This window comes from Coloeus monedula (assembly GCF_965178545.1).
Source record: "Coloeus monedula genome assembly, chromosome: 12".
Lineage (NCBI taxonomy): Eukaryota > Metazoa > Chordata > Aves > Passeriformes > Corvidae > Coloeus > Coloeus monedula.
In genome coordinates, this window is record NC_138792.1 from 18393893 (window position 1) to 18421350 (window position 27458).

At 46.4% G+C, this 27458-nt stretch overlaps 1 protein-coding gene across 1 annotated transcript; it reads right to left on the minus strand.

Annotated features, from left to right (window-relative positions):
• Window positions 1-531: 531 nt before the first annotated feature.
• LOC309577276 (sodium/hydrogen exchanger 2-like) lies at window positions 532-25988 on the minus strand (the record flags this gene model as incomplete). Its single annotated transcript, XM_082289165.1, has 12 exons — window positions 532-695; window positions 1558-1624; window positions 6529-6663; window positions 7912-8026; window positions 8460-8624; window positions 9691-9761; window positions 12297-12386; window positions 15696-15892; window positions 19515-19732; window positions 22911-23161; window positions 23884-24347; window positions 25742-25988. The coding sequence occupies 12 exons, from the start codon at window positions 25986-25988 to the stop codon at window positions 532-534; spliced, it is 2184 nt and encodes a 727-aa protein (XP_082145291.1).
• Window positions 25989-27458: the final 1470 nt, after the last annotated feature.

Below are 27458 nucleotides of genomic sequence, written 5' to 3' on the forward strand. Positions count from 1 at the left end.
AACCCCTTATTTAACCACGCCATTTAATTTTGGGCTTCATGAGATTAAAGTTCATAGCCAGGATTCATCCGTTCCCCAGGAACAGAAAAGATCTGTTGCTGTTTCTGCTCTTTCCTCCATCCCCTAATAAAACCTCATTTGAGATTATCAAGTTCTTCCCAACCTATAATCCAAATGCTCCCTGCTGTTTAGCCTGTCCCTGAAAACTAACGAGAAGATCCCATGTCTCACCTTATTAAAACATCCTTCCTTGCAGTTATAGGCAGTTTCAGCAGTTCTCCCAGACTGAACAGGCTAATTTTTCCTAGAAATTCTTTAGAAATGCTCCCTCAGCCATTCCCTGGCATTGCTGGTGCTCAGCTGGACATCTTTTCCCTCAGTTCCCACTAAAAACCCAGCCCTGGGCAATAAGAGCAATTTTCCATGCAAACCACTCTGAATATCCCACCCTGTTCATGCTGTCCTTTCCAACATGCATCTTATTTACATTATCTACACATCGAGCAGCCCTCCATGAAGGAGCCAGACCCCTCATGGGGAGCCAGAGCATCCCTTGAGTTTGTACATCTCCAGAGTCAGCTCTTTCCTCACGTCTTTCCTCCCCACAGTCACGCCGGTGGGCTGGGGTGGTGGGATGGCACACACGGACTTGGATCGGCTCTCCTTCCCTTCCCGAGCCTTCTCTGTGTTCCCCACTGTGGGAAGAGAAAAACCATGAGAAACGTCCCTCTTTGTGGGTCAGCAGGAATGAAGAAACACCAAGGTGTCCATGTGCTCATTGGGGATGAGCTGTTCCACTCCAAGGATCACTTCCCAGTTTTAAAACAGGAGACAAAGGTCAGTGTTTCCATGGAAGAAAAAGCCCAAAGGCAATTTAAGCCCAGTTTTATACTTTGAAATATGTAAAGAATTTGGATCAATATCATCATTCTTTTGTCAGTTCTCACCTGCAACTTTGCAGAACAAAAATTCCCATCAGTGGCTACCTTAAACCAGCTCTGGAAAACGCAGGTGTCCTGCTGGAGCACCTGGAATGTCATGTTGTCACATTAAGGGACTTTTTGGGGGGATGACCATGCAACCATAACAGAAGGGTTACAATCTCCTTCTCTGTCACCGCTATATATCAGGGGCCACGGTGCTCGTGTGTTCCTTGGGATGGAAAAAACTTACCCAGAAGCAGTGGTTTTTATCACTTCTCTCTGCTTACACTCGTGCTTTTCTTCAGGAAGAACATAAATGAAGGATTCCTGGTAAACTGTGGATTAAAACAGCTACATTCCAGGCTGGATGAGGCAACCTGACCTAGTTGGAGATGTCCCTGTTTGTAGCAGAGGGGTTGGATGAGATGGCTTTGAAAGGGCCCTTCCCACCCAAACCATTCACACCAATCTCGGGTTGGGCTGAGAAGGCCCTTGGCTCTCCTTGCTCACTCATGAGGCTCATTTAAGGAGCCCCACTTCCGTCCCACATCCTTCCTGTCACCTGCTGGGCCATCCCAAAGGGAGGAGGGTGAGCAGGGGAGGGCAGGGAATCACCCCCAGCTCCCCAACTTACCAGTGAAGGAGCGGCAGAGCTTGGGCTGCGGGGTGGCCTCGCCCTGCGCCGAGCACGAGTCCTCCTTCTGGGACTGAGGGAGAGAAGGACTTCAGTGCTTTGTGAAATCTGTTAACCACACACCTGCCTCACAAGCCAACCCTCTGCAATCCCTCAGGATTCCACTCCCATTTGTTTAACTTTTGCCATGTAAAAACAAACAACAAAAAAAGAAGGATTGCTAAAAATAGACTGAAGAGATGGCAGGAAGTATTTGCAGATGCTGATTTGCTACGACATAGAATGGTCCAGATTGGAAGGGACCTTAAAGATCATCTCACTCCAATCCCTCTGCTGTGGGTGGGACACCTCTCACAGGACCAAATTGCTCCATCCAAACTGGCCTAAAACCCTTTCAGGGATGGGGCATCCACAGCTCCTCTGGACAACACTGGAAGTTCTTTACAGACCGTCAGAAATTTAGAAGTAAAACTGAGCCACTGTCAGAGGTTTAAAGAATTAAAATTGCACAATACAGCAATTATGTTTTGAGTTCTGGAAGAGGTCTGAGCTCCCCAGGAATGGTTCAGCAGAGAGGATGGGAAGGAGCAGCCCTGGAGCTGGGAGAATGGGGCAGAGAGTTCGAAAGGCAAAGCTGTCCCCAGGACATGGATGTTTCTCACCTTGGCTGTTCCCCTCGCTGGCTGCAGGCCAAGGAGGCAGGTAACGAGCTGGCACTAACGAGCTCCCTGTCCTTTCACTCCAGTGCTAATCTCCACCCTCCAGGACAAAAAAATAGGAATGAAAAAAATAAAAATCAGGTAGCACAATGCTGCCTGGATTGTTCGGTGCCTCTGCAAACTGGGAATAAGTCTCTCACGCAGCTGTGATTTGGCACCTCGGTCCAGAAACCCAGACTGCCAAAATAACTCTGGACACCTCCCAGCCTGGTTTTCTGTTTTGTTTTGGTTCGTTCTCCTCCCTCCCCTAACGAGGACCGCTGCCCTCCATCCCTTGTTCTCACTTTTATTGACCATTTTAATAACAATGCCTTCCCGGCTCCGGCAGCAGCGCCCGGCTCCCTGGAAAGCCATTCCCAGGGGCATTTAACGATTCTCAGAGCATGCTCCATGAAAGGGCTCCGGCATAATTACCAAAGGCACTGTGTCATTTACGCACATGGCTCACAGGCAGCTCCAAATAAGATCCTTCTGGGGGAGTGCACTCGTGTTTTGGCAGGAGAAAAGAGGACCAAGTTGCCTGGCTACAGGTGCAAGGATTTTCTGGGTGCTCCGTGGTAAATAAAAGCTGTCCTGGGTCTCAGAATCCACCCTGCCAGTGCAGGCTAGGCTGGATCCCTGCCTAAAATAAGACAAGCCCCAAATGCGGCCGGTGCTCGGAGCCAGCAATGATGCACGGCTCCAGGAAGCAGCAGCCTTCAGCAGGAATTTTGTCCTTAGGCAGAGGAAGGCAAAATTTCTGCTGGAAATAGATAGTCTTGGAGTTAATCCTCTGGGCTGTGGTTCAGAGCTGAAGTCACCTCGTTCTCCTGCCAAGGTCCTTCTGCCTGGTGTAAATCATTTAACCTGCTCAGGAGGGAGGAGGATTGTTCTTTTCTTGCCACTTCTCCCTGCTTTTTCCCTGTTTGCTCTCCAAACTCTCCTTGGTGGAGGCTCCTAACACAGCCCAAGAGCCCCCTGTCAGTGCTGGAAAAGCACCTAAAGTGCAGGAGACCCCTAAGGCACCTAAAGCCACCCAGGAGAGGTGATTCAGAGTCACAGAATGGTCTGGGGTGGAAGGGACTTCAAAGATCATCCAGCTCCAAACCCAACCCCCCTGGCTGAAGCCTGGTGTTGGCCACAGACCTGTGTCCATCCTGGTGAGGGCACTGCTTTCTCCTGAGGAAGGAGATGGATCATCCAGCAGCCAAGAGGAACCTGGCTCCTCCCCAGCCTGGTGAAGCCACCAACCCACACAAGGATGTTCTCCCACACATCCCTGATTTTGTTTGGGGGCAAAAGACCAACCAGCCCCTAATAAAATATGAGTTTAGCTGAGCAACAACAGCTTCATATTTAACAGCAAAGCTCTCACCAGCATCACTAAAAAAGATAAACAGACACTCACCAAGCAGAAAAAATGGGATTTCTACTGAACCAAAGGGATTTTTTAATTATTCCCTCAGCTCCTAACGCTGAAGGCATCACCAAAGCTTTTTCCAAGACTGGCAATGGAATTGCAGGAGTTTCACCAGCACCAGAGGGGTTTCAGGGGCCCTTTGCTGGAAGTTTGTTTCCCATCCCTGGATTTCCAGTTGAATTTGCAAACACAGTTGTAATGCCTCCATCTCGTGGTGAGATGTAGAATAGAAAAACGTGGGGAGCGACAGCATCCAAGTTTTTCTTGCTGACTGAAAACCTGGAAGGCCAAGCCTTTCCTTTGGGACTACAAAGGATGGAATATCTGGCAATCAGGAAAAACCCTAACACCAACTATAGACACTTTCCATTAATATCTTTTTTTAATCAGGAAAACACCATTTTCTTTTCAACTTGGCATCAAAGAAACATGAGTAGCTGCTTTTTCCCCAAAAACTTGTAAGTATTGAGCTGCTTAGAATAGGCTAAAATCTACTTTTTAGCACAGTGTTCCTTCTTTCTGCTGACAAATTCTGCAATCTGTCCTCCTACAGCACAAAGTAACAGCATTCACCCACCCTCCTTAATATTATATAATATTATATATATAAAATTAATACAGCGTTAATATTTCAGGACTCTGTTAGAGCATTATCCCTTCACTTTGGGGCATCATTTTATTTCTATTCACAGTAAATGAGGCAGCTGTTCTTAAAAATTAGCAGAAAAGCTGCTGGTGACACAAAACAGGTCTGGCTTCTCCTTTGGGGCACTGAGGGATGGTTCTTGGGTTAGAGCCACCCTTACCAGTGTCACTGGGATCATCTCCCAGGTTGGACAGGACAACCTGATCTAGTGGAAGGTGTCCCTGTTATGGCAAGGGGCTGGAAGTGGATGGTCTTTAAGGTCCCTTCCAGCCCAAACCATTCTGGGATTTCCATCTGCTTCCCTTTGCCTGGCACAAAGCCAAGGTGGCTGCAGTGAAAGGGTGTGAGCAGCACCAGCAAGTGACTCCAATGACCCAACAGTCAGTGTTCAGCATCTAATTGTCATTTTCCACAATCCCCAGGGCATTTCCCACCCTCAGAGGGCATTTTTCACCATCCACAAGTCAGTACAGACAGAGTGAATCCTACTGCTTTTGCAATTCCCCTGTAAATGTTCTGTTCCCCCAAAACCCAGCTGCAAGCACTCAAAGGAACAGGAGAAACAGCTTTCCCAAAGCTCCTGAATTTCCTACCAAATGCAGCAGAGAAGGGGAATGCAGGAGCACAAGGGTTAACAGTCAAATACCCTTAAAGTAGGGAACGTCGTGCTCAAAATCAGCCGGAGTTTGATGTTGCTCTTTTGAAGTTTAATTATACCAAATGTTCTACAGGAACATGCCATGTTCTTGCCTATCTATTCTGAATTGTAAGTACCAATCAGCATGTAAATGATCAAATTAAATCTTTTAAGTTGTTTGCAAGAGCCAGAACACCTTTCTGGGAAGGAAGGGCTGAGCAGCAGCAGCATTTGGCGTGGTGCTGCCGCTCTCGGTGGGCTCCTCCATGATTGGCACTTCCACAAGGAAATTGGAGTGGAAAAAAGTCCACAGCACTCCAGAGTTCTTGTGCTGTCATGGAAAATTACTGTCTAAATAGGGACAGGTGATTTATTTCTTTCTGAAAGGTCATTTTGTTCTCCTCAGTGATGGAGCTCAGCTGCCCAAATTAGAGATCACAGCTCGGAGCTTGGGACAGTGCTCCAGCTCAAGCCATCAAAATCTAAAACTGGGAGAAGTGAGTGAAATTTAGGGATGGCTCAGAACTTACTGCAAGCACCAACCCTGCCAGAGCTCAAAGAGTGTTTGGACAACACTTTCAGGCATTGTGGGATTCTTGGGGTTGTCCTGTGCAGGGCCAGGAGCTGGCTTAATGATCCTCATGGATCCCTTCTAACTCAGGATATTCTGTGATTCTGCACTGCTGCTGACCTGAGCGTTTGGGAGCAAAATATGACAAGGGTTAAATGCTTTTCCTCTAAAGAGTTATGGAGGATGGGAGGAACTGAAAAGACCAAGCCTGCTCCTCGTGCATCATTCCTGGGAATATTTTTTTTCCCCACAGGTAAATGTTGGCCCAGCTTCTCTCACCAATTTCCAAAGAGCAGAAGTCTTCACCAGGCACAGACGCTGTATTAACCCTGTTTCTCCTCTGATTCAGAACATGAACCAACACAGACCTATGCCATGTAGTAAATTGGAAAAAAATTTCGTTCTCCCAGGAATCTGGTAAGCAAAACTTCCCTCTATTTTACTTCTTTCAAGCCTGCCCAGAACTGTAGATGTGTTTAAAAACAAAAAAACCCCTCACCTCCAGAATGAATAAGAAAGATCACAAAAATGCTTCTGTCCTTTCAAAAGAGTTGGGGGGGAAAAAAAACACTGAGCAGTTTCAAATATTTACAGTCCATCTGGATCACTGACAATGAGGGAGACAAAAATCCTGTCTTTGATGAAATCTCCCAGAAAAGAAAACACGGGAAACCAGACCTCAGGATCTACAGAGGGAAGCCCAATCAGTAACATTTGCTCAGTAAAGAGCTTTCCCAGCACTTTTCCCAGGGTGGAAATCTGTGTTCACAAAGCTCTGAAAGGGGTGCTCAGGATGGCTGCTTGGTTTGCCAGGAGCTGGTTGGGGAGTTTTTCCCTTGTTATTTCCTACTCACTGGAATACGATTTGGGATTGAGACCCCTTTTTTGTTCTAACTTAAAGCAACAAGATTTGTCTTTCAAAGGAAACACCACCAGCAATAACCAGGCTGTAGGGAAAGCAGCCTGTGCATGGTCCTGCTCACCTGTGCTCCCTCTTACCTCCTTCCTGGAGCTGCAGGTGTCGCTCCCGCTCACTTCCACCAGCAGGCTCTTGTGCCGCAGGATCAGGATCTCCTTGGCCTGCTCCGTGGGCTCGCTGTCCCCAGGCAGGGTGTGCCTGTTGTACGCCGGGCCCTGCAGGGACACCACACAGGCTGCTGGACACGGGACCATCCCTGCCCTCCCTTCAGGAGAGCCTCCAGGATCCTTCCCCCACTGCAGCCATCCCGCCCAGTTATGGGGACACACTGATTTAGGAGAGATGGGGCTGGAAAGAGCCACAGAAGGGAGATGGGACTCCAAACTGTGGTTTTTTACGTGAAGTCAGCCAAGAAATCACCGAATGACAAGACTGAGTTACAGCTGATAGTGCAGATGACAGAATGAGTGCAATGACTCTGCTCGAGCTGCCTTCACAGCTTCAGCCCCTCTAATGTTTTATATCAACCCCACCTTCCCATATAAATCATGCAAACAGCGGGAGCCATAAATCCTCCTTCAAAAGCCACCACCCAGGCTGAAAGCTTCCAAGTTGAAGTCTCCCACTAACACCAGTGGGAGCTGGGATAACTCTGTCACTACAAGGGGTTAGGCTGGATTAACACAGGAGTAACTGCAAACAGGAGCTGTGCCTTCATCCCTTCACCATGTCCATAGGTTTCTTTGCAGCCTTATCCCACTGCTTCCCTCAGCTCAGCAAAGGGACAGGAGGGGGAGGCTGATCCCTCTGTGCTGAGCTGCCCACATCAGCCCCACTCCTACAGACTCCATATTTTGTGTGCAATCCTTAAAGCAAAGGCTTAGGTGGATTTTAAGGCTAAATCTCCCTATGAACAGCAATTCCACTGTACAGCCCCAGGCGCTGTGTGAAACCCCAGACATGATCCATGATTCTGTAAACAGCAAGTGGGGTTTACGCCCTTTAACCACTTGTACCTGTTCCATGGCAAAACTGCTGGGTGGATTTAAAACCTCTGCAGATTAATTCTCACTCACAGATCTCTTCCATGGGAAAAAATGTACCATGAGGATAACCCCATCCCTGCTCTGCCCCAGGAGCTGCTGCTGGATCTGCTAACCCAACGCCTGAAGTTCCACGTGCTCCTCCTTTCTCCTTTTCGCTGCCGGGTACCGATGCCGAAAATATTCCATGAAATTATAGGCTGACTGGGTGAACCTTTCAAAAGCTGTCAGGCAGCAAACAGAAATGTGCCACTGACTTGGAAACTGGATCTGGCTCCACACAGCCAACTATTCTCTGCTCACAAAGAGACATCCTGGGTAATTATGGAAATATTCATAACATCTGCTCGGGCTGTTCGGATAACCGAGGAAATTTGCGTTATTGGACACTTAAAATATGGATTGAGGGAAAAGTTATACCATCCTCCTGATCCGGTACAGGTTCCTCGCCAATATTTCCTGTATGTTGTCCAGGACATTGGGATTTGGAGTGTCATCCAATTTTTGGTCTGTTATGACAGTCCTGTCGCTGCTGCTGCAAAGGAAAGCAGAACACCTTATTTTGGAAGATGAACAAGAAGTGCATCCCCAAATCTCAGTGCCCCTTTGGGATCCCACCACAGCCAACAGGGCTAACAGCTCATCCTTGCAGATGGAGCTCGTGGCAAAGCGGGAGTTTGGCATTTGCAACAGGGCTGGGCTGTCCATGTGCTCCCTGGTGGATAAAAGAGCCACGGGGAGCTGCAGCAGAGCAGAACCATCTGTGAGGTCTGAAGTGGCCATTCAGAACATTTAACAGTGCAAACCCATCCAAAACTGGGCAGGAGCCTCTTCCTCAGAGCACCATTTCCCTGTAGCTCATGGGGAAACAAGTGACCCTCCATGTACCACCATCAGTGCCGAGGGATGCTCATCCATCCCATCACTTTTAGCTCCCAGCTGCTGACTTTTAACTGGTGTTTGCTCACAGAAAGGAGGGGTGGGCTGGGCCATGGCCCAGCTGCCCGGCCTGGGCCAGCTCGATGGCGTGTTTGCGCTCCAGCTTCTCGTAGAGCAGCACGATGCTGGACTTGGGCTGGTCGTACTCCCTGAGCAGGATCTTCTGCAGGTATTTGCTGTTGAAATACTCCAATCTGTTGGAGAACAAAACGAGATGGGCTTAGCCTCCCGCCGACTCCCCAGCACCAACAGACCTGAGCAGGGCAGCAGGGCCCACCACTGCCCCGTATTCCATTAAATTCCATTAAATTCCATTATACCCCATTATACCCCATTAACTCCTCCTCAGGAATCGATGGTCCAAGAGGTCAGTCCCTAATTATTTCTGCACTACAGTACATGAGTCAAAATATTAAAACTTCACTAAATACAATAAAAACTCCCTGGAAGTTCCAGATATATCACGAACTCTTCTAGAAGTGCTACAGGCACAAGCAGCAGCCACAGATTTAAACACTCCCAGATTCCCTCTTGAGCCATTTCCTCTTCCTTTCTGCTCAAATTGTTGAATAATTTAGGTTGGAAAAGACCTCTGAGATCATCAATCTCTCTACGATCTGCTCACAAGGAGCCAGGATGCTCCTCAACAGCAATGACTCCCATACCCTCTAGTGGTACTTCCAAGCATGGGCATTCCTAAAAACATCTCTACCCCCCTACATCTATGTCTAGACCAGCAAGGAATTAAACCTGGTAGATTGTTTTTAGTATATTTTATAGTATTTGTGATTTTTTTTTAAATCTAGCTGCATTTTTTAAAATTTTAAAATGTACACATTCCCAGAATTTGATGAAAATTGAACACTTTACTACAGAAATCTGTAGAGATCCTCTGTAATTTCAGTCCACAACAAGCAGTGCTGCAAACTCAGCTCTTTAATGGTAATTGTGCACAGTCTGGGACAGGCTTTGTGTCATGGTCATGGCACTTCCAGCAGATTTCTTTGGGCAAGAAGGGACAAACACAACAGGAGAGGAGAAAGGATCTTCTTAGGGTGATGCACAAGGAGGGTCTGCAAGCATGGAAGTGCCCTGAAAACCTGGTGTCCGCTTGGACAAGGAGAAGCTGCTCCTCCATCACCTCCCTCGTGCCACAAGGATGAGCAAGGCCCAGCTGCCCACAGCGGAAACTTTGGGAATAGAAACCAACCTCCTTTTTCCCCTACACATGTACACAGTTGTATTTTGGCAAATCCTTACTTGTCTTTCCAGTAATACTGTCCCCAGTGTCCAGATATATCTTCAATGCCAGCCAGCAAATGATCCAAGAACTAAAGAGGAGAGAGGATTTCACTCTACGCCGGTTGCATACGTGATGAACCCAGCCAGCAAACAGCAAAAGCCACACACACAGCAGGGGATGCTTCCAGCTCGGGATATGGAGCTGGGAAACAAGAAGAGACACTGGGACAATTCTCCATCCACTCATCCATTGGTGCTGGAGTACAAGGAGTGGTTTGCTTTCAGGTGCGGGCAAACAGAGAATAAATGCTGAGGGCCATGAATCTGCTCTCTGTGATATGTAAAGGGTGGCTGATGGCTCCCATGTCCTGCCTTCTGGGCCTTAACAAGCAGCAAAGGCTCATTTTGGGCTTTTTGAGGAAATTTGTCTCAGGAAATCAGTATCTTTAGGATATAAATACAGGTAACTCACAAATGAAGTTTTGACTCAAATAATAAACACTGCCTTCCCCCAAACAATTCCTACTAAATGAAATCAGCATATCATATTTTATATAAATACATTATCATTGTTTAAAATTATATTAAAAATCCCAGACCAGTTGGGCTTTCCACCTAAAAGTTAAATCTCTGTAATTTCCCAAACTGCTTTCCCTCCTCATGGCATCTCTAAACTGGGAGAGGGCTCTGCTCTGCCCCCTCCACACTCAGGTACTGATGACCCTGGAACTTCCTACAGCTCTAAATTTTTGTAAAACTATCTTTTTGGGGGGGGTCAGAGACAGAAAAGTTTCAGAGCAACTGGCTCAGCCCTGCAGCCTGGTGTGGGTTTAGTGCCCTCACATGGCTGTTGGCAGCTGTGTGTTTCACAAACACGACATTGGAGGGAAGCACTGAAGCGTCCCATCCCTGGGAGTGTCCAGGGCCAGCTTGGACAGGGCTTGGAGCAACTTGGGATAGGGGAAGGTGTCCTTGCCCATGGCAGGGGGTGGAATGAGATGAGATTTGAGGTCCCTTCCAACCCAAATTACTCTGATTTCATGAAATTACACTCACACACTTTGATCATCACCCCTGTGAGCCAGAATACCCCAACTATCCAGATGGCAAAATAAATTTGAGGAAGAAAGCTGCTTTTGGCTTCTACATCTTTGATTTCCAAATATCTGCATTGTTACCTTCTCAACTTAATTGGTGCATGGCCATTTTCAGATCACACCTCCTAATAAACACATTTCTGAGACGATTTACCATTCACACCCTAACAAAAGAACAAAATCTTCTCTGTTCACGACGGGGAAAAGGCTCTTCAGCCTCCTGAGCTGTTGTGTTAACCTCAGACAAAGCCCTGCAGTCCAACCCCATTGTGAGGGTGCCAAACAGGTTTTACAGATGTCCTCAGCCCCAATGGCTTTATTACTAAAGAAGACAACGACAAGAATATTCCTGAAGGAGCCGTACCCACAGAAACGTGGCTGGGATTCAACAATTAGGTTCAGAAATATGTCAATTTTCCATTGGACACAGACACAAATGCAAAGGCTCAGCTGAGTGGGAGAGTAGCTGATCTCATGGAGCTGAGCCTCTCCCTGAAGTCCTCTATGACTACAAATACCAATGGTTGGATGGTGAGAATGAAGGGAATGAAATCCCACCTTTGGGTTATGGATGTAGAATCATGGAATGGTTTGGGTTGGAAGCTCATCTCATTCCACCCCCTGCCATGGGCAGGGACACCTTCCACTATCCCAGGTTGCTCCAAACTCCATCCAACGTGGCCTTGAATAATTCCAGGGATGGAGCACTTCAGAGGTTCCCTCCAATACAGCACCAACCTTTATCCTCCCTTTCCTCATTTTTTTGCAAAATATCTGAACCAATGGTGGTGATGGGACTGGAGAACACATGGAGGTTCCTAATCCTGGAAGAACCAAGCCTCGTTTTCTTTCTTTCTCTCATTCCAGAGACCAGAGAAATTGGAGTTTATCAAAATGCCCTAGGGTATATCACTGTGTCCCGCAGCCATAGGGAGGAGGAGGAGAGAAGATCCAGCAGGCAGGAATTGTGCAGCAAGATTGATTTCTTTAATTATTTTACAAACTCTTTTATAGACTTTTTTCTTCATACTCTAATTGGACAAGGATCAGCCACCCCTTGGGGTGATTGGCTAAAATCCTAAAACATCCATTGTCAAAATATTTTTCTACTGTACCATAAACAAGACTTTTCAAGGTTGCAGGTGTTTCATTATTTACAGAACTCTGCTACCTCTTCCGTGAGAGAGAAAAGTCTCTCACAGACTTAGAAAATAGCAAGAAAATCCTTGCTAGCAGCATTTTTGTATCCACAGGAGTTAGGCCAGAGCTTAAAGTTTTGGGCAAGAAATCATCTTCTCTCATGTTTCTGCACTACCTGATGCTACCTCAGCCTGATTGAGTTGGTGGCTGCTCTTCCAATGCTAAAATAACCCATGGTTAGGAAGCTGAATAGGACTTCCAACATGGAAAGGGGCTGACTTGCAGAGGACTTGGGTAAAACTGCAGATCTGCAGGGTCCCTGGAGACACACACATTCCAGAAGGTATCAGAAAGCTCTGGCCATGTATTGATGGACGCTCCACTTACCCGAATGTGGATCTGCTCTCCCACGGTGGGAGCACTCTCCCTTTTCCTCTTGACAGCCAACAGGTCAACAAGGGGACGGATGGTCATTCCCTGCAAAGTAACCACGACACTAAAATCAGCCTTTCCTCACATCTGGTTTTCCTACACTGGAACAAAAGCCATGGGCATGGGGCTGAGCCACAGCAACCTTGTTCTGGTGTTCGAGCAGCCTCTCTCACCTGCCCTGCTTTCCTGGCAGGATAAAACCTCCAAAGCTTCAACAGGACTAAAAACTGTTCTCCCACGTGTACCCCAAACACTTTGTTTGTGCCTCATAGGAACTTGCCAACGGGAGCTCCCGGAGAGGCTTCAGGATGGGGGGAGGCACCGAGGGGAAACCTCCGCTCACCTCCTCCAGCCTCTCCAAGACCACAAAAAGCCAACCAATAATTCCAAGGTCAAGCCTGTGGTTTGCTGTTGCTTGTGGCCTCCCAGATGGAAAGGGGCTTGAAACGATCCAAGTTCAAATGCCTGAAGTGAGGATAATCCTTGAGATTTCTCAGCATGGAGCCTCCGCCAGCAATTGTCTGCTCACTCCTTGAGCACTGTGTGTCACACACCATTACTCCAGCGATCTTTGATGGCCAGCCAGTGGCTAAGTTTCCTAATCAAAGCATCCACCTGGTGGGAAGGGTCAAGGGAAAAGTTTTAATATCCTTTAAGCCTCGTGAGAGAACTAAAATGCTGCTGTGGTGTGTTTCTTAGTCTGGCTTCTGTATGAAATGACTTTTCCAGGACATGTTTACAGCAAAAATGATGGAGTAGTTGATGTTTATGACTTCTGAATGTCACAAATGCTGGCACGGAGGACAGTTGAACACATTTTTAATTGGAGAAACAATTAATGTGTCATTTTAATAGCTAATAGCAATAAAAAATGCGTCGCTATTCAGAGTCAATAACACAGAACTCACAAATTCCAAAATAACAAATATTACAAAAATTAAGTAGACACTGTGCAATTTGGCCTCTTGCCTTCCTGGATAATCAGCCACAGTTGTTTCCATTTTAAAGCAGCGTTTGGGACTGTTATGGGAATCCCATGTGTCATTCAGGCCACGCATCATTTCACAGCACACCTGCAGGTCCCCCGTGACGCTCCTCCACCCACCAGGGATAACTCATCCCAGGGAGTGTCTGACAGCTCCATCGCAGCTCACACAACGTTTTCCACCTCCAGCAATCCAATGGGACAGGGCAGGCATCAGACAACCTCCCCCCTTCACAATTATTATATTTGCTCAGAATTTCATGGCAGAGGTCAGGGGCCAGTAAGTTGGGAGAGCACTTCCAACAGTATTTGATCATAAAACCACACCAAGAGGCAGAACAATGAGTGGGTTTGTGACATTCCAGACAAGCCCAGAGAGCTCCCCGGAGGACTTCCTGGTCCACATGGCACATATCCAGCCTGCCTGGAAGCACTGAGGACTTGAGAATTGCTCAGTGAACCTCCTCAAAATGATTACCCAGGCTTGTTGTGGGAAGAGCCTTATGCAACTGGGTTAGGAAGGCCAAAGGAGAGGAGTTTCCTGGCTTGTGGAATGCACTGATAGAGCCATGGGCAGCCAAGCCCAACTGCTCACGGGTTGGTCATTCCTCTGTAGCACAAGGGTTTCCAGCCAGCAGGAGCAGGATTTCCAAGGGAATCATAGGATGAAGTGGGTTTGAGCTCTGACAAGATGCTTTGCTGGCCAAAACCACCCTAAAAGGTCCCAAAGGATCTCTGCCTTGGTTTCAGTCCTATTTTAACACAGACACTCCCCATCCAGTCATTATAGAGATCACTGTGAATGTAAAGAAAACATTTTGCACAAAACAACAACAGAAATGTTCACTATGCAAAGAAGTTGTTTCACAGCCAATATTTCTCTTGCCCTTTCCACACACAGTGAACATGAAAGAGGCTGCGATGGTAAAAATATTCCCTCCCCAATAATGCATCCATCCATGTGTCTGGCAGCAGCACCACAAACTTGATTTGCAAACCCAGGTTTTTGAAGGTTCACCTTAGTCCCTGCTTCTGTTACATTTACCCACCTTTTCTGTGCTGAGCTCCAGCAATATCTTTCTGCCTCAGGTTTTAAGCAAGTTTCCTGGTTTTTTCCTCCTGCTGTTCTCGTGGTGGCCCCGGCACTGCAGGTCCCTGGAGCCCCAGCACAGCCCCTCTTTGCAGACACGACGTTCCCGTGAATGGCTGAAGGTCAGGGGCTCTCCCCGACGACACGGGGATCCTGTTTAACTCTCACCCTTTTGCACGGGGATGACATCACCAGCTGAGCTTTGAGGGTACACAAAAGCCCTTTTCCCGGCCCAGGGAAGGGTTTCCCGGAGCCTGGAGCTGCCGCCTTAGAACAACCTTTGTGTGAGGCTCAAGAGCTGCTCTGCGTGAGCGGACGTGCCTGTGGACCGGGGCTTTTCAATTTCTCACCCACATTTGCATCTTAAAACTTGTCAAGCTCCACCTAAGCACAACACCCCCACCCTGGCCCCTGCTCTCTCCTTTCAGGCTGAGGCTGTGCCCAGTCCCACTGCCCTGCGGCTCCCAGCTCCGATCCCATCGGCACAACACACTCTGATCCCTCCTCCACCACTTTTCCAGCTCACGATGAGCATTTAGGTGGATGTGGGGAAACAAAATCAACCCCAACCCTCCACATTGTCCAAGTGCTCAACACCAGCCTGAGGGGTTCAGTCAGGAAAAGCAGAAGGAATTTTCTCTGGGGGTGATGCTCAGCCTCAGGGCCACTTGGCAGCTGCCACCACTTGCCACCATCTCCCAAAGGCCCAGAAACATCTCAGCTCCCTCCATCCGAGGGCAGGAGGGGGGTGGCTCCTGGTCAGCAGCTCCACACGGACCTCATGTCCTTCACCAGGAGCTCCCAGGGAGTTTTTCTACGTGAGATCTTTCCCAAACCTCCACATTCCACTCACTCCAGTCCTGTGGAGACCCACTCTTTACTTTTTGGGATAAACACCAGGTGGACATCGGCCTTGCTTACTTCAGCACCAGACAAGCCCAATTTACCCACCACATTCTCCTTCAAATGTGGCTGTGTTTGCCAGATGAACTAAAAGCTGTATTTTAGAGAAGCCCTTCGAGACTCGCAGCTGGTCAGAGAAGAGCAGGGAGACATCCAAGACCCTCATCCCACAGGAAGCTGCAGGAATGGTTTTACCACTAGATGTCACAGCAATGCCGAGAGCTGCCTCTCCTCCCGAGCCCTGGAGCACCAGAATTCCTTAAAACTCAGTGCTGGAGCACCAGAACTTAAAGCCCCAGCGTGAGGGAGAGGAACCTTCTCCATCAGACTCCTGGAGGGGACCTAATCCCGAATCTGTGCCCAGTACTGGTTTTACCTGTATGAACACGGTGAAGAGGATGACAACAGTTGTTGCTGCAATGAAGAGCTTTTTCCTGTGGAAGTCAGGCAGCAGGAAAACCAAAGAGAAGCAAATGGCCCCTCGGAGCCCCCCGTAGGCAATGATGAACTGGTCCTTACTGGTGATGGTGTTCACGTGAAATCTGTTCACAAAGAAAGTCAGCACCAGAACCCCTGAAAAAGCAGGAAAGAAGATTGAGGCACATCAATCAAATAGAACAATTAGAGAAAACTCATAATCTTGCGTTTCCCAGTGAAACATCATGGAATTGGTAAACATCAACCACGAGGAACTGGCCAGGGCACAAAGGGGGTACATTCCCAATATGCCACTGGAGAATTTTTTTTTCCAGTCTGATCCAACAGGTTGAAATTTGCTTTGTCCAGACAAAACTTAACCCTCAGCATATTTCTGATTTGGGGGATTACAAATATTGACTGGCCACAGTCCCAAAATATTGATTAATTGATTTATTCTAATTGGTGATAACAAACGACTGAATTGCTCAGATTACAAATGCTTTTGAGGCAAATCATCAGCAACAATTTAGCCACAAATTACCCTCCTATTTCCCAAAGTTTCCAAGCAGTAGCTTGGATAAGTAGCCATATTCCACCTGTATTAATGTTATTTCTTGCCCTCAGATTTATACTATACAAATTGAAGGCCACGTGAGGTGACACAGCAATTGCTGTGATTTACAGCCATTTGCAAATGCACAAACAGACACAGAAAGGTGCAAAAAGTCAGGCCTTAAATCAGTGGGCCATGATTTTAATACCAATGGATGTGATAAACATCTTATTTCCCAAAGATTAATGGCCATTGTGAGAATTGATGGCAGTGCTTGCCACTGACTTTTGGTAGGAATTATTTGGAGCCACAGCATTGTTGCTTTTCTAGAGGGTGTTTGTAAAAGAAATAAAAACAGTGCATTTAATATGTACATATCAAATATCTTCCCACACACCTCCAGCTAAAAATATCTGAATTTTGACTGTACATTGGAGGAGTTTGAAGAAAACAAAAAGCTGGGGATGTTTGGGAATAGGGAACTCAATTAACTGAACCTTGTGACACCTTCCACATCTCTGGAGCTCTGCAGAACTGGTGCCCAGACCAGCAGATGGGAAGCACTTGGGTGTCAAGGCTCTTTATAACTTAAAAAATAAATAAAACAAAGCCTGCCTCGAATCACATCCACCCCTACTCTACAGCTCAGGCAGCGCCAATGATTTAAAGGAACAAAATTTACTTGAGCTGATATCCCGGCCTTTGTCTTAATTTAATCCTTCCTCATAAATTATTATTAGCATTCCCTAAACTAATTCAAGGCCAGTTTGCTCCAGGAGACGACATGCAATTAATCACTCTGAGCAGAATGTATTTTCTCCTGGAGATACCTTGGGAAAGAGCAGGAGGAAATCTCCCCAGGGCTTGGATGTCAGCAGAGCCCCAGTGCTTCCATGCAAGGGCTCTGTTTTCCTTTTAGATGATCTTCCTCATGCGAAAAGAATTCCCCAGATTTCAACAGAATCATTTCTCAAATATTTAAAGCACTGGGAGTGTTCTATGAAGGACTGGGGTACAGTTTACACACCACTGCCCACCCAAAAATCCCCAATTCCTGCAAGGAAATGCAGGGGCACCTCCCATTTCTGGATCAGTGCCTCAAGCACCTCCAGAATCCTAGAATCCCAGAATTGTTACGATTGGAAAAGCCCTCCAAGATAATCAAGTCCAACCATTCCTCCAGCACTGCCAAGGCCACCACTAACCCATGTCCCCAAGTGCCACACCCACATGTTTTTTGAACATTTCCAGTGCTGGCATCTCCACCACCGCCCTGGGCAGCCCGTTCCAATGCTTGGCAACCCTTTCCCTGAAGAAATTTTCCCTACTATCCAATTATTAATTAATTATCAATTAATCCCGTGCTGCTGGATGGCTCTGAGCAGGCCAAAGTCTAATTTCAACCACCATCTCCAAGGCAGGAGCTTCCCAGCCCGGCTTGGTGCAGCCCCTTCCCAGTTCTCCCCATCCCAGCTCCCTGACAGCTTCCCAGGAAGGTGCTGCAGGACAAGAACACCCTGTTCAGGACCACTCAGGCAACTTCCAGCCCTGGCTTGTGTGCTCTTATTTAATTCCAGGGGGATTTTGAGTGGAAAAGGGTTTTCTCTGCTAGCTGCAGCCCAAGCCCTTCCCTAATAATGTGCTGCATAATTTGAGCTGCTCTCAGAAGGGCTGTGCTTAGGGAGGATTTTTGGGGTGCTTTTGTAGCATTGTTATGTTCTATATCTTGCAATGAAGAATTTTTGAACTAAGAAAAGCCAAATTCACTCAGAACTCCTTTTATCTGGGCAAATAATTTAAGAGAAACCACTTAATGGTAATAAAACACTTGAATGTACAAAAAAACTGACTAATGAGCACATTTCCAAGTATGGTGCACAGTTACTAAAACAAACTTTGGCATGTCCTAACAGCTAATAAACCCTGTTCTGCTCTGCCTTGCTAATCATGGCCTAACCTATTTAAACAATTTCTTGAAGTGTCTGTCAAATTCGAGTTCACTGCTTGACTCACTGGTTTGTAAACATAAATCCTGTTCTACGTCTTTTAGCTCTCGAATTCTTGCCAAAAATGTGTGCTGTTATACTCACAAATATTGTTAATATATAAAAATACCCATAACTGAGGCACTCTGCACTCATTAGGTGCCAAACACTGAGGGAGGACTGGAGGTCCAGCTTCTCCCAACACGGAATCAGCACAAGAGGCAACTGAGGAGAACGGAAAAACAGCACATCTATTTTTTCTGGTCATTTACAATGCACGAAAATGGGATCCCAGGGAATTCTGGGACCAGGACTTGGGTTTTCATCGTAATTGTGGCTAAAGAAACTGCAGAGATCAGTTATCAAGAGAGCGTTTTCATGCCTTGCTCCTCATTATCACCAACTTTTGGTCGCTTTTTTGCTGTGAGGTTGGTCAAACACCCTGACAGGTTTTCCAGGGATGCTGTAGAGTCCCCATCCATGGAGATAATCAAAAGCCATCCGGACACAGTCCTGCCTGCCTGACCCTGCTCAGGCAGAGGGTTGGACCAGATGATCTCCACAGACTCCTGCCAACTTCAACAATTCCCCAATTCTGTCACTTTCAGCCCCAACCTGAAATTCTTGAGTAGGAGCAGAAGTATCCTCACAGTTGAGGTCCCAAACCTCGTCTATTCAGGACAGCTATTGGAATGTTCCTCCAGTTTCCCAGTGAAGGATGCTGCAGTACACAAGCTTGTTATGAATTAAATCCCTTAAACTGCCACAATTCAGAATATGGGTCAGAGGCCCCGTGCTTTTTCACGGATCTCTGATCCAAAGGTATGTGCCTACAAGTTCCCTCCTGTTGGGAGAACATCAAGGGACTAAGAGACACTGAAATGGAAGAGGAGGTCGTGGCAATGGAAGAGATCATGGCAATGGAAAAGAGATCAAAAAGACAGAGGCATTGATAAAATAGATCTCATGAGAGCTTCTAGCTATCACCAGTGAGTCCCCAGAGCAGGGAACTGCAGCAAGATGCAAGACCTGGAAGTGAGTAAGAGGAGGAGTAGGGAAGCACTAGCTGAGATGTCTCAGATCAGTCCTAGCATTCCCCTCTGGAATAATCACACATGCAGAGCAAGCAGGAAAGGATGATGGAGGGGCAGAGCATCCTCTCATCGAATGGAATCCCATTCCTCACTCCCATAAACAATAATATACATGAAAAATCAGTATCTGCAATTTCCCCTACCAAGTGCTCTCCAAATGAGACAGAAAATGACCGTGAAGCAAATGTAGGGCCAGTTCCACTCGTGGTTTTCTCCGATGGTGGAAACTCCAAGGAAGATGAAGATGAGGGTGTCGCTCACGCTGCTCCACATCTTCATGAAGTACTTGACTGTGGTGTGGGACTTGAGGGAGATGTTGGCCTCCACATAACGCTTCATGCCCATGGCACAGGAAATGATGCTGAGGAAGTGAAAAACAAACAATGGAAAAGAAACAATATGTTTTTCTGCTTTAAAACAGAAAATCAACACATCAGTTTTGAAAAAAGTGGTTTTCATCAAGTCTTGGATGTTTGCAGACATTTCACTGAGGGGTGATTCGCTTCCTCCATCAGGCGAAGAGTATCAGGACCACCAGGGCAATAAAATACTTTATAGGTTGCCCAAACTGTCCAAATCTGGTGTTTAACAGATAAACAATTCATCACCTGTTGCATTTTATCAGAGCACAAAGCAACACCTCCAACTAACACCCAACTCCTCCCATCCCAACACAGTTTCCAGTTCTTTACTTCACCAAACTCCGACCTTGCAATTGCCTGGCAATGTTTCATGGATAATTGGTTTTTCAAGTTGCAGGGAACATGGAGTTAGCCTAATTCATCACCTTTTCAAATCAATACATTTTCAGGCCAGCAATCCTAGAAGGTCAAAACAATTGAGTGCTCGAAGCACTGAAGCTCCACTTTTTATATTTTAATCTGGACCAAAACATTTTGTTCTAAATATTGCAGCAGCAATAGACAAAGGGCTTTAAATTCCCAAGATCTGACTTCCATTGCTGCTTGGTAAGGCCATCCATATTTTTATTGCATTGAAAATGGCTTCCACGGGGAACATCACAATGCTGGATCACAGAAAAGCCAACAGAGAAGCAGATCCTTGGCCTGTCCCTGGCTCTGGTTGAGATCTGGTCACACCTGCTGTGACCAGGACAGGTAAGTGACCCAAACAAAGGTGTTGAGAGAGGTGGTGGCTCACCCAGAACTATCAACCAAGAGCTGCTCAGAGAACTGCCAGGCAATTACTGCTTTGCACTGAAAATACCCCATTTAACCCCAGAATTTCACAAACTCTTCATATTATTTTGAAGACACAAATATTTGGGTCTGTCAGAATTTAACACTGGGCTTTAGGGAGAGGATTTGTGGCAAAAGCAGAGGACAGGAAAGGTCAGAATTGGGAAAGCTGATATGCTTTTGCTGAGGAATGGGATCCTCTGTTATCCAGCAGCAGGAGACCAAGATTCAAATCCTTTTTTCACCAAATATTTGAGTTCACTTATTTCATCTCCTAAGAAAATCTACCAATACATAAAAATATTTTAAAAGTGGTGTGGTTTGATTTATCCTTTTTAGGTCTGACCTGCTTTGCCAGAAAGAGCAACAGGGATTGAACCACAAGCCAAAAAAAAAAAAAAAAAATTCTTTGATTTCTGTGTCTGCCTCAATAAATAGTGGGGAATACAGCTCCAGTTAAAAACTAAGAAATCAAGTATTTATGGGCAAGTAACTTCCAGAGCTGCGGTTTGGGCATGCTTATTGAAGAATGGACATGGGATCACAGCAGGGTCACGGAAAGGGAATAAACGTGTCTTGTCCTGGCTAAAGACAGACATTGCCACCAAGGCAAGGAGCAGGAAAAAAAAAAAAAAAGAGAAAAAGAAAGGAAAAAAATCAAACTAAAACCCATTTGCAGAACAGTTTCACAGACTGAGCTGTATGCAGATTTTTAATATTTTTCTGGACTATGCAGAATTGATTTTTTTGGCAATCAAATTATTTTTCAAAGAAAAAAAACTGCCAAAAGCTGCTCCTTATAATACAGTATTCCCTGGCCACAGCAGAATGAATTGTTTGAACTCCAGATCTATAAGAGAAGCATTTATAATTTGGCAATTAGAAGGGCACAGTGCAGGAATCAGCTGCCTTTGCCATTGTTTTGCTTTAGAAAAAAATGCATTATTCAAAAGAACAGCAAATGGGTTCCATAATGGGTACAGCAGATTGTGATTGATAGAAGGAGACACCATTAGGATTGAATGTTTTCTGCTCCACGATGATTATGCAGCATATTTATTTCACTGTTCTGCCTTGCACTCCTATAAATAGGCTTTTCCTACCTATTCCCAGAGCTGGAATTGTTTTCAGTAACACTCAAATATTGCTCCTATTAACCAGCCGAGGAAACAAAATCTGCAAGATGCAGGAATGGTTTATATCCAAAGCAACATCATTAGTTTTAAAATAGATCTCCCAGATACTCCTGTGCCGAGCTGGGAGCCCACTTCATTTTTTAATTTTCTTTTTATTTTTCTTCTTATCAACTGCACAGTTGTTTACACTGCAGCCATGGATGCAGGGTAGGTGCACTCTGGAGTCCTTGGGGAAAGTTAAGTGGTTGTGATCCTCAGCACCAGCTGACTCAGTTTGGGTAGGAGAACCACACTCAACAAACACCAGCCCACAGAATCCAGAAGGGCTGGATTGCTCTGGTTTTCCTCTCTCTCTGCTTTCCAAGGTGGGATTTTGGTGAACATTGGGGTCATTCTGGCTGTTTTTGTCTCAGCATCTGCTCTGCCAGTGAGATTCCCAACAAGGTAAGTACAGAGCTTAATCAGTCTCTTAAAACTGAAGGATCTGGCCCAAAACTATTCATTTTATTGAAAGATCTACCCAGTTAAAAGAAAAATAAATGAACTGAATGATCTCTGGCAGCTTTGGCTGAAATTCACCAGCAGATTTCCAGTGGTACCAGAGACAGAGACATTGTGTGGCACCTGAGCCCATGAGCTGTGTCTGAGCTTCTAGAGCCAAGTCAGAATCCCCTAAGCAGAGGTTTCCATTCGAATCCTCTGCTCCCAAAAATCAGGAATCTTTCAGGCTTCAGTTCCCATCCCATCACTCTCTGCTCTGTCACACCAAGGGCTGCCAGGCAGGACACGCAGATGGGGAAGGGGATGTGAGAACAGACCTGCTGCAAACCAAGACCAAACCATTCCAAGGAGCTGACTAAATCCTCCTTGTAACTCTTCTCATGTTGGTTTTGACTAGGCCACACGGAAAATAACAAAATAAGCCAAGAAACTTCTTCTGGCTCTGCCAAACCTACCAGACATCCCACTGTTGGAACATTCAGCCTTTCCAAACAAAAACCATGGAGCTCAAACAAACATTCCTCAAAAACCCACATAAATCCATCAGCAGCCATCAGTGTGCAATTTAGGAAACAGAGTTACACTTGGAGAGAGCCCTGCTTCTCGTCATACACAGATTTCCAAACTTAGGAACATTTTGGGTGTTTTTCAGTGAATATAGGCAGGAAGTTCTCCTGGAGAGGAGCCGCTGGGCCACACTTACGCCACGATCCCAGAGAGGTGGAACATCTCTGCAGTGAGGTAGGACAGGTAGCTGTACAGGAACACGAACAGGGGCTCGATGACGCGGATGTCCTTGGTGAAGCGCGTGGTGAAGGCGGCAGTGAACCCAAAACTCAGCCCCACTAAAACTCCTCCCAGCCCAACCACAAAGAATTTTCCAACTCCGGCAAAAACATCCACACTTTTGATGGTCGGCATCTCACAGAAAGAGCGGAAGAGCTTGTAGAGCACCTTGGGGTGGAAAGGAAAGAGGGAAACAGCTATTAACAGGATGTCCACCAGATGTGGTCATGACACCAAATCCACTGCTGGGATTTCTGCCAGTGCAGCGTCACCTCCTGCCCTGGAGGTCTGGCTCCCACCAGGGCACTGTGGTGGTCCCCATGGACACTTCTGTTCCCAGACATGGAGTCAAAGAGAAACCTGAAAACTTCTAAGTTCACATGAGTGCTGCCCAGGACCTCAGGCCAGAGAATTGAACAAGGAATCCTCTGCCAAAAGGGGTTGTTGATGCCTTTTCCCTCAACAAATCACAGAATCACTGAGGTTGGAAAAGCCCTCCAAAATCATCAAGTCCAACCATTAACCCAGCACTGCCATGTTCACCACTAAACCATGTCCCCAGGTGCCACATCCACATGGTTTTTAATCACTTCTAGGTGTGGTGACTCCAGTGCTTGACCGCCCTTTCCATGAAGAAATTTTCCCCCGTCTCCAATCTAAACCTCCCCTGGTGAAACTTGAGGCCATTTCCTCTCATCGTGTTACTCATTCCCTGGGAGAAAAGACCAACCTCCCCCAGCTACAACCTCATATCAAGGAGATGTAGAGGGAAATAAAGTCTTTCCTGAGCCTCCTTACCTGCAGGCTGAGATCTCCCATCCCACCATTCTCTGAACCTCCTCAGCAGCATCCTCTGTAGGTTAAATACCCCAATTCAGGCTGGTCCTTACCACGGTCACGGCGTCGTTGAGGAGCGATTCCCCAAAAACCAGGATGTGCAGCTTCTCGTTGACGTGAATCTCCTCAAAGACGGCCAGCACGGCCACGGGGTCCACGGCGGCGATGAGGCTGCCGAACAGGAGGTTGTGCAGCAGGGACACGTCCTGCAGCTGGAAGGCTTTCACCTGGCAGATCCCATACAGGGAAAAGCCGATCCCAAACACGTTCCAGATGGTGCCCACCACCGCGTAGAGCAGGATGGTGCCAATGTTCTCGAAAAAGGGGCGGCTGGGCATGAAGTAGCCGGCGTCCAGCACGATGGGGGGCAGGAGGTAGAGGAAAAAGATGTCGCTGTCCATCACCGGTGGTGACCTATCATTTAATCCATAGATGATTCCCCCCATGATGAGTCCCACAAATATCAACAAACAGCTTTCAGGAACGACAGAAGGCAGCTTGTTGTAGAGATGGAACCCTGGAGGGCATGGACAGATAAAACTGGTGTTATCTCGCCAGCCCAAACCCTCAGAAGGTGCCCACGCTCCCACTGACAGCAGGTTACACCTCAGAGTAGCACAAATAAATTCACACAGTGAGGGTGAAGTCGCTCAGGAATAGGATAGAAAATCTAAAAATTACGGAAAATACTAAAATTTCTCAAATTAATGTCAGTTCAGACCTGATTTCATCATTGCATAAGGTTAGAGAGACATATTGAGGTAATAAACAAAAAGTAATAATCTGCATAAATAAAACAGTGTTTGGGATTATTAATTATGTAAACTTGTCAGCAGCCCATCTTCAGCACTAACAGAAATAGCAACTGCTAATTTTAAACACAATACAGATTCTATACACTAAAAAAAAAAAAAAAATCACAAAAAGCCTTCCCAATAATTACACATAGGTCCACTTTTAATATTATTTAATCATTAGCATTTAAAGCTAAAAAGCTAAAAAATTCCCAATCAAGCCAGTCTGGTGCAATGCCCAACATTAGAACAACCACCACAAGTACAAAGTGAGTTATTAAAAGAACAAGTCATTGAAACAAAGCTAACTGGAATATAAATAATTTTTTAAAAATCTCTGATCATTATTATGTCTTCATGCATATGACTAGAATTAGAGTGTCATTATGTAACACAAATGAGACAAAAAGACCATTTCTATCTGAAAAATTCTCATCTAACTCAATCTTAGAGACTTCTCTATTCTGAGAAAAAGAAATTTTAAAAAAATGCTGTAAGATAACTTTTATAGCAGTAATTTAACAGAATTGAAGACAATTCCTGGAGAAAAATATTTTCACTTTCCTGTGCCCAGTTTTGCAGGGAAACAAAGAAAAGATCAGGTATTTTGCATCGCTTAAACTTTTCTTAGATGTCATTGCACAGACAATTGGTGAAAAGAGATTTTATTTTAGGCTGTGTAACTGAACATGGATGGAATCATTCCTTGGCCAGACACTGGGCACTTTTAGAAGAATAAGGAATCCTCATTTTAAGATAAAGATGTGAGTGGACAACATGCACAGAGCGTGGCTAGCAAGAAAATCAAGCTGAACACACATCTTGGTGTGTCCTGCAGTTAAATCAAATTCCTCCTCCTGGAAACCTGGTATTTTTCCTCCTAACAGCAACAGCATTCCCAGGTGTGAATTTCTAGATGGAAAAACACCATTTCCAGCCTAAAATGCTACTTGTTTTCCACCTGTGCAGCGTGTCTGGCACACAGTGTGTGAATCCTGAGGGTTTGGCATGTAACCTCAGGCTCCAAGACTGGAGAGGAGGTGAAGCAAAGGCCACCCCTGCCCACACCACCCCCCCAGAGATTCCCATCCCACCTCATCCTCTCAGGAGGCCTTACCTATCTTAGCCAAGGATGCCAGCATGATCCAGAGCGTGATTTCAAAGGGCACCTGGACGTGCTGGTAATCCAGAGAGAAGAACGCGTGCTCCGAGGAGCCGTTGCCCTGGGCTTCCTCAGCAGCCCAGCTGGTGTTCTCCAGGATCATGTCTGGCTCCTGCAGGGCTCCCACCCTGGGGGCTTGGAGGATGCAGGAGAGCCAGGAGCCAGCCAGGACAGATGTAGCTCTGTGTCCTTGGCTCTCCATGTCCCTGGAAGCCGCTGGCTGCTCCCGCTGCGGTGGGTGAGCGGTTGGAAGGTTGGAAGCGCTGCTGGAGATACCGGCACTGGTGGGGGCGGCTGCAAAGGGAGGAGCAAATGCTCCACCTCAGGCTGGTTTCCCTCCCTGGTCCATCAGTTTCCAGTTTGGAGATCTCACTGGAGACTGGTGGGTTTTGTTGATGCTTCCTTGAGGAAACGCATCATGGGCCCTCAGAACAATAGCACAGCTCAGACTTTAGTCCCAGCTCTTGAGGTATTTTGGGTCCCAGTCCCTCATAAAGCCTTCTTGGAGGGGAAAAAAATAACCTTCACTGCTGTTAGAACAGACAGACTTGACAGAACAGGTCCCATAAAAACCCCATCCCAAAACAGCTCCATCCCACAGAGGACTTCCCTGGACTTCTGCAGTGCCCACATGGAGAACACAACACAAACATTACTGGAAATCAGTTTTCATTTGGTAAAACAAGCAGATCACACAGTTTATTGGGCTAAATACAGACCTGCAGGAATGGAGGGCACCCATGTGGGACAAATAAGGCTCTACAGTTGCTTAAAGCTTCCTATAAAAAAGACTTACAGGAAAAGTTCTCTTCATCTCTCTTGAAAACAGCATCAAAAACCGAGTTGCTCAGAATAGTTGGAAAAATTGAAAAATAAAGGTAGCTGCAACAGTGTTTAACCGATTTTAATAACACAGAAAAAAAAAATGTATTGGGTCAAATTCCTCCATTGTGAAGCTTCATTTAGGTTGATGATGTTTCAAGAGACACATATTTAGCCCAAAGAACACTGGTAATTAAAATCCGAGGCCCAGGGCTACTGCCAGACGGATCGATGGCCTATTTGTTCCCTTCAGCCGCCTAAGTGACACCAAAATCAAGTGCCAGTGACAGGCTGGTGACCCACTTCCGAGCTGTGGAGGCCCAGGACACAGATCCTGGGCCTCAGTACCACATGAGTTCCCTCTTCCTCATCCCATTTGTAAGGCAAGAGGAGCATAAATTTTGGAAGACAGGAGGGATGCAGCGATACATTCGAGGAGCGACTGCTTTCTGCTTTACCAGGGTTCATTTGAATTTCATGGAATCACGCAATGGTTTGGGTTGGAAAGGACCTTAAAACTCATCTCATTCCAACCCACTCTCCATGGGACACATCCCATGATCCCAGGTTGCTCCAAGCTCCATCCAGCCTTGGCCTTGGACACTTCCAGGGATGGGGCAGCCACAGCTTCTCTGGAAAACCTGTGCCAGGGCCTCCCCACACTCACAGGGAAGAATTTCTTCCTAGTATCTAACAAGAAATCACTCATTACTTTCAAGAAGGGAGAACAGTACTCTTAACAGCAATTAAGAAATAATTAAGAAATTATTTAGCCAGAGGAAGAGCAATGGAAGCAGCTCTGAGCCTGGGCTCACATCCCAAGCCATCATATTTCCTCTTTCTGTTGAAA